The 10000-nt window shown below is 53.7% G+C and overlaps 3 protein-coding genes across 6 annotated transcripts in view; 1 reads left to right on the forward strand and 2 right to left on the reverse strand.

The window, feature by feature from the left end:
- tpcn1 (two pore segment channel 1) overlaps positions 1-1530 on the reverse strand; it is a 16981-nt gene extending 15451 nt beyond the window's left edge. For 2 of the 3 annotated variants that reach the window (XM_030369889.1, XM_030369888.1), the window contains exon 1: positions 1080-1530. In XM_030369889.1, the coding sequence (XP_030225749.1) occupies positions 1080-1176 (97 nt within the window). In that variant the 5' untranslated portion in view covers positions 1177-1530. Of the gene's footprint in view, positions 1-335; positions 355-1079 lie in introns of those variants that run through there. The other variant, XM_030369890.1, reaches the window with a different exon arrangement.
- A 10-nt stretch (positions 1531-1540) lies between these two features.
- drc10 (dynein regulatory complex subunit 10) lies at positions 1541-5855 on the forward strand. The gene is made up of 5 exons (XM_030369913.1): positions 1541-1742; positions 2011-2635; positions 3863-4096; positions 4645-4716; positions 5016-5855. The coding sequence occupies exons 2-5, from the start codon at positions 2015-2017 to the stop codon at positions 5295-5297; spliced, it is 1209 nt and encodes a 402-aa protein (XP_030225773.1). The 5' UTR covers positions 1541-1742; positions 2011-2014; the 3' UTR covers positions 5298-5855.
- On the reverse strand, positions 5693-9955 carry cfap73 (cilia and flagella associated protein 73). 2 transcript variants are annotated; one of them, XM_030369916.1, is made up of 7 exons: positions 9792-9955; positions 9469-9571; positions 8684-8788; positions 7948-8127; positions 7300-7521; positions 6075-6233; positions 5693-5989 (listed from the first exon to the last, which is right to left on the reverse strand). In XM_030369916.1, exons 1-7 carry the CDS (start codon positions 9845-9847, stop codon positions 5918-5920), a joined length of 897 nt encoding a protein of 298 aa, XP_030225776.1. In that variant the 5' UTR covers positions 9848-9955; the 3' UTR covers positions 5693-5917. The 2 variants fall into 2 exon arrangements, with proteins under 2 accessions (XP_030225776.1, XP_030225774.1); XM_030369914.1 differs by having other exon boundaries at positions 7930-8127.
- Between the last annotated feature and the right edge of the window lie 45 nt (positions 9956-10000).

The following is a 10000-nucleotide window of genomic DNA, read 5'->3' on the forward strand; positions in this document are numbered from 1 at the left end:
GTGTCTGCGGTGCGGAGACGGCCTAGCTAGCGGACGTCCTGTCGGGGGTTCAGCTCAGGCCGGCAGTAGCGCACGCTGCACAGCTCTGGCCCTCTCGTTGGTCTCCGAACAATACCTTGTGTGGAGCTCCCCGTCAATAACGCCGTGGGCCGGTGGTCGGGCCTGGTACTGCGCTGGCATCTCAGCCACCAGCGGCACCGGCCGCCCAGCCGATCAACTCCTCTCTCCGTCTACACCTGACCACTCGACGTGACACGAGGAGCCACGCCGTCAGCTCCACACGACGGCCCGTCTGAAGGCCGGGTCAGACCAGAGGCCCTGGGGTTCACACTCACTCCTTATGGTCGCTCTGTTCCCCGAGCCGGCAGCAGGAACAAGCTGGTCGTCCACTTTCTCTCTCTCTCGGGATCCGTTCCCAGGTCGGCCGGAGAAGCTCCTTCGTCTTCCGTTTGTTTCCACAGCAAAAACTCAAAGCCCACAGGCGCTCACACAAACAGACATTCGCTCCACGGCTAGTCGCACATCACCCGAGGCTGGATGTTGGTCTGACATGGACACACACAACACAAACATGTTGCCCGGGACTATGAGGTGGGGGAGGGAGGGGGGACGCCACTAAAATGGTCTGCTGAGACTGCAGTTTTCTCCATTGGTCAGTTTGTAGTGAATATAAGAGGCACACAAAAGGCAGTAGGATTACTACACAGAATGGACGCATGCGTGCTGCACACGTAAATACAGCTTGGTGGCCGTTTTAGACAACGTGTGGCCCCAGCTTTTGAGGGGGAACTCAACAACAGAACTTCAAACGGTGCCTCGTCATTTCCCCCCTGCAGAGGTCCTGCATGGGGACGATGGGCAACACAACGAACTTCCACGGAGCTGTCATTAAACAGGACCGCGGAGGTGGGATCGCGCTTCATGAACACTTATTTACCCAGGGCTCAGTCTAGACAGCTTCAGGTCAACTTTCAATGTCAACAGAGAGCGTCCCGTCGCAGGTCTGGGACCTGCAGGGACGGCGCGGTGTTCAACAGGACATTTGAAATCGAAAGAAGAAGAATGAAGGGTCCGCTTACTCTCGTCCGCCCTCTCCGCCTCCTCGTTCAGCAGTCCGCTGCTGGCCTCGTCCCAGGTCAGGATCAGAGGCACGTCGTCGTCCTCCGTCTCCATCATGAACAGCTCAGAGACCTGTGATCCTCTCCGAGGTATGCAAGGCGGCAGCGGTCAGTGGGGATCCTTAAGCAGCGACGTCCTCTAAAGCCCCGTCCCAGCCCTGGGAGACATGGCCGGGGAGTCTGTCACTCACCCGATGGGGTGTCTGACACTCACCCGGTGGGATGACTGTCACTCACACGGTCCGCGGGGAGGCGTGGGCTCAGATGTTAACACCGAGGCTGTTGTTGTGTCTGTACCCGGCTAGCAATGCGAACAGCATCGCTTCTAAAAAGCCCCGCGACGATGTCAACAACAAACATCGACATGCAGTCTTGTGATGTGGTACAAACAAACGGCAATTCACGACATACGACCGGGAAGTGTTTCGCGACATGCCGCGTCGAGATACGGCGGGCGGATGTTTCAAAGTAAAAGACAGTTTGGTTTCTTAGCAACAGCGATGAAGAAACATCAACAGAAAACGTTTTTCACCAACTGACCCACTGACTCTGCAAAACTAGTTAGTGCAATTAGTTAGTAAGTTTTGGCCCAGAATATCTGACAAGAACTACTGGTTTTAAAAGGTAGGACAGGTTAAAGTTCCCACTACATATAAGCAAAGATGACATGTTGTCAAACATTGAATTCACTTATTTAATGTTCTAATATATATATATATATATATATATATATATATATATATATATATATATATATATATATATATATATATATATATATACAAATATATGTTTAATAGTAGTGTATTCAAACTGACTCTGAAAACATCATGAAGCTAGTAATGTAAAATACTCTTTTTTTTTTTGCTTGTTTATCATTTCACCGTGCCAGCACCATGTCTTCAGAGGTGAAGATCATGTCAGCAGGGCCTGGTCCAGATCCACCATCCAGGCCGATCAGCGAGGAGGCCATGAGGATCCTGGAGCCTTCCCAGAAGAAGCTGCCCTCCCTGGAGGCAGAGCGCACCGCCGGTGTGATGGCGGACTGCCTCCACCAGGTGGAGCTGCTGGCCATGCTGCCCTCCGTGCTGCAGAACCTGGACCGCCTGTCTCCCAGCCTGAGCGAGGAGCTCGGCGAGGCTCTGAGCGGGCACCGGCTCACCGTGGAGAGGGTAGACCAGGCGGAGGAGGCGCCGACGGCTGAGCTGGACAAGGAGTTCCGGTCCTCCTTGAAGAACGTCCTGAGGCTGCTGCGGGACCGCCCCGCCGACCTCAGGGCTGTGAGGGGCGCGGCCGCGGCGGGGGGCCCGGGGCGGAGCGACGGCATGCAGGGTCTGATCGGGGGGCTGCAGGGTCTCCACCGGATCCTGGTGCAGCGCCTGCTGACCGGGCCCGGCGAGGAGAGGCAGCGGGCGCGGTTCCTCCAGGACCTGGCTCAGAGACACGCCAACAACCTGGGCCTGCTGGCCCTGTTGGAGGAGAAGGTGGCTGCCGTCACCCGGGAGAGAGACGCGGAGGTACGGCCTACATCTCACCCACCTTTAGCCTCACAGAGAGGGACGCGGAGGTACGGCCTACATCTCACCCACCTTTAGCCTCACAGAGAGGGACGCGGAGGTACGGCCTACATCTCACCCACCTTTAGCCTCACAGAGAGGGATGCGGAGGTACGGCCTACATCTCACCCACCTTTAGCCTCACAGAGAGGGACGCGGAGGTACGGCCTACATCTCACCCACCTTTAGCCTCACAGAGAGGGACGCGGAGGTACGGCCTACATCTCACACACCTTTAGCCTCACAGAGAGGGACCAGGGAGGTACGGCCTACATCTCACCCACCTTTAGCCTCACAGAGAGGGACGCGGAGGTACGGCCTACATCTCACACACCTTTAGCCTCACAGAGAGGGACGCGGAGGTACGGCCTACATCTCACACACCTTTAGGCTCATGGAGAGAGACGCGGAGGTACGGCCTACATCTCACCCACCTTTAGCCTCACAGAGAGGGACGCGGAGGTACGGCCTACATCTCACACACCTTTAGGCTCATGGAGAGAGACGCGGAGGTACGGCCTACATCTCACACACCTTTAGCCTCATGGAGAGAGACGCAGAGGTACGGCCTACATCTCACCCACCTTTAGCCTCACAGAGAGGGACGCGGAGGTACGGCCTACATCTCACACACCTTTAGGCTCATGGAGAGAGACGCGGAGGTACGGCCTACATCTCACACACCTTTAGCCTCATGGAGAGAGACGCGGAGGTACAGTCCTGTATCTCACCTTTAGCCTCACAGAGAGAGACCAGGGAGGTGTGGTCCTACATCTCACCTTTAGCCTCATGGAGAGGGACCCAGAGGTACGGTCCTATATCTCACGTTTAGGACATAAGGCTGTGGAGAATGCTGCGTTTCCTTCTTATTCTTTATTCCACTATTCTTTATCCTACTACTCTCCCGCCCTCGCAGCCAGCTGTATGTGTATATCTTTTGCATCGTCGTTTGAGGCTCACCACTTGAATTTGCCTCACAGGATTCTTAAAGTTATCTTTTCTCCAAATATTCTTACAGCAACTGGTGGCTCTGTGAGTATGGTGAAAGGGTTCTGGGTTCGATCCCCTGGTCTCCACAGGCTCCCTATAGCACAGGTCCCCGTCTCCTATGTGTGGGAGGACAGGCTGGATGTACGCCTACGGAGCTCTGCGGTCGAGTAACGGAGCGTCTCGTCTGTGTGGTTCCAGATCTCGAAGAAGGACGCGGTGATCTCCAAGCTGCAGAACTCGCTGCAGCTGATGGAGAAGACCTCCAGGGACTTTGTGACGCGGACGCAGCAGGACGCAGAGAAGCAGAGCCTGTCGAACATCAAGACCTGGGAGGGGAAGCAGGCCTGCATGCAGCAGGACATCGACAAACTCGTCCTCCAACTCAACACCCTGGTCCTGGAGAACCGGCAGGTGGAGAAGGGCCTGAGAAAGGTATCGGAAGCGTGGTGTAAAAGACGAGGGATGGTAGAGGAGGTATCACAGCAGCGTGGTGTAAAAGACGAGGGATGGTAGAGGAGGTACCACAGCAGCGTGGTGTAAAAGACGAGGGATGGTAGAGGAGGTACCACAGCAGCGTGGTGTAAAAGACGAGGGATGGTAGAGGAGGTACCACAGCAGCGTGGTGTAAAAGACGAGGGATGGTAGAGGAGGTACCACAGCAGCGTGGTATAAAACATGAGATAGATTAGAGAGGGTATCACAGCAACATTGTTTAAAACTTGAGAGATTGGAGAGGGTATCACAGCAACATTGCATAAAACATGAGATATATTAAAGATATCAGCAACATGGTATAAAAATAAGAGATACATTAAAGGTATCACAGCTGGCCAATGTGGTGAACCCGACATGGTTTAAACATACATTAAAGAGGGTAGCAGCAGGCCCATTTGGAGCACACATGGATTAAAGCGCCGTGGCTGAAGGTGAAGAGGCACGTGGGCCTGCAGGGTTCATCACGTCTGTTCTCACTCTGGCAGAAAAGATTCAAGGTGGAGACAGAGATTGAGAACTGGCTCCAGAAGTACGACGCGGACATGGGGGAGAAGCAGGTATGGACCCCCCCTGTTGTACCCTACGTGACGCAGCATCCTGACCCCCCCCCCCACGGAGCAGTTCTTATCTCACCACCGCCTCTTCCTCCTCCCCCTCCCCCTCCCCCTCCTCCTCCTCCCCCTCCTCCTCCTCCTCCCCCTCCCCCTCCTCCTCTCCCCCCTCCTCCACCTCCTCCTCCCCCTCCTCCTCCTCCCCCTTCTCCTCCTCCTCCTCCTCCTCCTCCCCCTCCTCCTCCTCCTCCTCCTCCTCCTCCTCCCCCTCCTCCTCCTCCGCCTCCTCCCCCTCCTCCCGGTAGGAGGAGCTCCAGGAGGTGGGCGGGGCCTTTGGGGAGGAGCAGCAGGAGAGGGCGGACCTGGAGGAGGCGTACGGCGTCCTGGCGGAGGAGTACGACCAGATCATGGAGGCGCGGCGGCGGCTGGAGGAGGCGCAGCGGGAAGAGGCCCGGGAGCTGGGCCTGCAGACGGGCGGGGCGGTGGTGATCCAGGCCTGGTGGAGGGGCTACTGCGTCCGCAAGAACATGAGGGCCAAGGCCAAGGGCAAGGGCAAGGCCAAGGGCAAGGGCAAGAAGGGCAAATAGACACTCTGCGGCCCCCCTAGCCATGCCCCCTTGGAGGGGGACGGACTCCTCACGGTACTACATCGAGTAAAGGAACACTTCAGGAAACTAACGTTCACATTCAATAGAACAAAATCAACACACAATCAGATTCATACTCGAAACTACGACATTGGTGTTTTATTTTATTTATTATTTTGAAATAAAATAAGTGGTTATTTTCAAGTAAATAAACTAATGGGCATTAAAAATAGGCTGCTGTTTACTGCTTAAGAGTTTAATGTTCAGATGTTAATTTTAGACTAGCTCTGTGTAGCAATGTACCCTACCCTCACTGAAAAGGTTATCTTTTCTGATACATACCTCAATAATTAAATGTTCATTTCATCAAAACAAATTGTTGAATCAAACTGATGAATGCAAAGGTAGCATTTTTATTTATAATGAGGCAAAGAGCAACGTTTAATGAATTATAATACGACCATTCCAGTCGGCATGCACCACGTTGGCCACAGGGTGGCAGTATAGACGTGCTGATCGAGTCTACGGCAAAAAACTAAATCGTGCAGTTTGCTTCTGTCTGGTGTTGCTGTTCATTCACATATAAAAAATATAATAAAATATTCCATTAATATTTCTACTTAGCCGAACAGAGTGTCCGAAGGGTTTATTTCATTCATAATGTCCATCTGCTTCTGAATGAAGATCTGGATCTGAAGGGAAAGCAGGAGAACAGTTAACCTCAGAGCCCCATGAGGCAGAACCAGCCGAACACGAGCCTGAAGTCGTTCCTCTCACCCGGTCCAGCTGGGTCTCTGTGGCGTCGACCTCCACGCCCTGGTCCCCCCCCAGGACGCCCCCGGCCAGCTGGAACAGGTTCAGGGTCCCCGTTTTGATCTGACCCAGCAGGAGCGTCTCTTTGGCTGCCGTATTCTGGATGTGGGTCCACCGGCTTTCCTGCAGAGACAGGGGGAGACCTGCTCTTAGACAGGGGGAGACCTGCCCTTAGACAGGGGGAGACCTGCTCTTAGACAGGGGGAGACCTGCCCTTAGACAGGGGGAGACCTGCCCTTAGACAGGGGGAGACAGGGGGAGACCGGCCCTTAGACAGGGGGAGACCTGCTCTTAGACAGGGGGAGACCTGCCCTTAGACAGGGGGAGACCTGCCCTTAGACAGGGGGAGACCTGCCCTTAGACAGGGGGAGACCTGCCCTTAGACAGGGGGAGACCTGCCCTTAGACAGGGGGAGACAGGGGGAGACCGGCCCTTAGACAGGGGGAGACCTGCTCTTAGACAGGGGGAGACCTGCCCTTAGACAGGGGGAGACCTGCTTTTAGACAGGGGGAGACCTGCCCTTAGATAGGGGGAGAAAGGGGGAGACCTGCCCTTAGACAGGGGGAGACCTGCTCTTAGACAGGGGGAGACCTGCCCTTAGATAGGGGGAGAAAGGAGGAGACCTGCCCTTAGACAGGGGGAGACCTGCCCTTAGACAGGGGGAGACCTGCCCTTAGACAGGGGGAGACCTGCCCTTAGACAGGGGGAGACCGGCCCTTAGACAGGGGGAGACCTGCTTTTAGACAGGGGGAGACCTGCCCTTAGATAGGGGGAGAAAGGGGGAGACCTGCTTTTAGACAGGGGGAGACCTGCCCTTAGATAGGGGGAGAAAGGGGGAGACCTGCCCTTAGACAGGGGGAGACCTGCTCTTAGACAGGGGGAGAAAGGGGGAGACAGGGGGAGACCTGCCCTTAGACAGGGGGAGACCTGCTCTTAGACAGGGGGAGAAAGGGGGAGACCTGCCCTTAGAAAGGGGGAGACAGGGGAGACCTGCCCTTAGACAGAGGGAGAAAGGGGGAGACAGGGGGAGACCTGCCCTTAGACAGGGGGAGACAGGGGAGACCTGCCCTTAGAAAGGGGGAGACCTGCCCTTACAATGCAATGTTCATTAACATGTTTAATAACATGTTCAGGGTCTCTGATAGGGGTCCCCGGTCGGGGTCCCCGGTCGGGGTCTCTGCGTGCGTACCCAGCCCAGCCGGTCGGCCCGGGACAGGTCCAGCTCGGTCTGCAGCTGGGACAGTCGGTTGTTGTGGTGCATCAGCAGGCAGTTCTGCCGGTCCAGCTCCCGCTGCTGGCTCCCCCGGTGGCCGTCCAGCAGAGTGCGGGCCTGGCCCTCCCGCTCCGACAGCTGGGTCCTGGTAACCAGCAGGGTCTCGAAGCGGCCCACCAGGGCCCGGACCTCCTCCAGCTGGGCCAGGGGAACCACGAGGGGACAACATGGCGTCTTATGTTAACGAATTCATCACAACACGTCCACATTCAGGGCCTTTAGCCGACGCTTTAATCCACAGCGACTTACGATCAGTGCATTAGTCAGAAGAAAGAGAAACAACAATATACTGCTGTGGGTACAATAAGGATGTTCATAGAACCAAGAGCCAAGCACTAACCATCACTAGGTTAACCCATTCCCCGTACAACAGGGATAGCTGGGATAAGATGCTACATGATGCTAAGTACTATTTTTAAGTGTAAGATATTGGATTGATAAAAGAAAAAGAAACAAAGGCTGTACCCTTTTTAACTCTACATTAAAGAGACAAAACGTTTTTTTATCTAGACTTTGTCTATAATCTTGGTTGTGCTTCTGGATCACCGTGGCGGTCTTGAGGACCTGTTCCAGAAACCTCCCATAGAGGGCGCTCCTCTCCACCGCCAGCTGGAGGCTCCGCCTCCTCCCGTCCAGCGAGCGGCAGCGCCGACTCAGCCGCTGGGCCTCCGCCTCCTTCTGCAGCCCCGCCTGCCGCTCCTTCTCCGCCTTCGTGATGCTCCTGCTGCACTTGGCGTCGTTCTCCTACACACACGCACGCACGCACGCACGCACACACGCACGCACGCACGCACGCACAAAAACACACACACACACACGCACACAAACACCCCCACAGACTTTTGTACATCATTTCGTTTCATATTTCCTTGGTGCGTCATATTGATATTTTATACAGAGAGAGAGAGAGACAGAGAGAGAGACTGAGAGAGAGAGAGAGAGAGAGAGAGAGAGAGAGAGAGAGAGAGAGAGAGAGAGAGAGAGAGAGAGAGACAGAGAGAAAGAGAGAAAGAGAGAGAGAGAGAGAGAGAGAGAGAGAAAGAGAGAGAGAGAGAGAGAGAGAGAGAGAGAGAGAGAGAGAGAGAGAGAGAGAGAGAGAGAGAAAGAGAGAGACAGAGACAAACACAGAGAAAGACAGAGAGAGAGCGAGAGACAGACAGACAGAACAGACAGACAGACAGACAGACAGACAGACAGACAGACAGACAGACAGACGGACAGACGGACAGAGAGAGAGAGAGAGACGGACTTGACGCCGAAGAAGAAGAAGAGTGAATGGATGATGAGTCTCTTCACGTACCTGGAGAAATTTGTCGAAGTTGATCAGTGACGCCTCGAGATGTTTCTCCTTGTGTAGCACCTCGTCTCGGCGCAGTCGCAAACTGTTCCTTTTGACCTCAAAAACCTGCAGGAACACACAGACCAACAATAACACACCAACAATCAGACACACCAACAATCACACACCAACAATCACACACACCAACAATCACACACCAGCAATCACACACGCCAACAATCACACACCAACAATCACACACACCAACAATCACACACCAACAATCACACACGCCAACAATCACACACCAACAATCACACACACCAACAATCACACACCAACAATCACACACACCGACAATCACACACACCAACAATCACACACCAACAATCACACACACCGACAACCACACACACCGACAATCACACACACCAACAATCACACACCAACAATCACACACACCAACAATCACACACCAACAATCACACACCAACAATCACGCACACCAACAATCACACACCAACAATCACAAACCAACAATCAAACACCAACAATCACAAACCAACAATCTCAAACACCAGACAGATTCAGACGGAAGAGGATTAGGGCCACTCATACATTTTTTTTTTAATTCTGACTTTTTCTCTGAATTCTGAGAAGAAAGTCAGAACTTATTTATTTATTTTTATGTGTGGCCCTAATCCTCTTCCGTAGATTCACGTCCACGTTGTGGAAGTGATCAAATCAAAACCCTGAACAGGCCCGGAGGAGTTAAGATGAAGGGTGAATAAATGGATGAATCCCACCTCTCTTTGAGCCTGAAGCTCTTCGCCGGCCGTGACGTTTTCTTTGCGTTTCTCCAGCAGCTGCGAGGCTCCCGTCTTCACGTACCGCTGTCTTGTTGGCTTCCTGGGACGGACACACGCATGAACCTCTACTAATACACAAACCTGCACACACAAACCCACACCTGCACGCACAACCGTGAACGTCCTCTACTAATACGCAACACAAAACTGCACATACAACCATGAACCTCTACTGACGAAAACCAATAACCGATTAAAGTAAATTGCACGCTTTAAAGAAACGGGCACAACTTAAAGAAACGTGCATTAAAGAGACTCACAGCTCCAGCGGTCCCCCCCGGAGTGTCCTGGGATGATCCTCCATGGAGGTCTTCATGAGACTCACGGAGAGGAAACTTTTCTATGGTTAAAAACGTGTAAAGAAAACTAAATCTCTGTTCCTCTCCGCCTTGGTTACTATGGGAACACACACACACACACGTACACACGCACACAAACATAGGTTGAATGTTGTGTAGTAGCTGAGACT

The sequence above is a fragment of the Gadus morhua genome, chromosome 11 (assembly GCF_902167405.1).
Source record: "Gadus morhua chromosome 11, gadMor3.0, whole genome shotgun sequence".
Classification (NCBI taxonomy): domain Eukaryota; kingdom Metazoa; phylum Chordata; class Actinopteri; order Gadiformes; family Gadidae; genus Gadus; species Gadus morhua.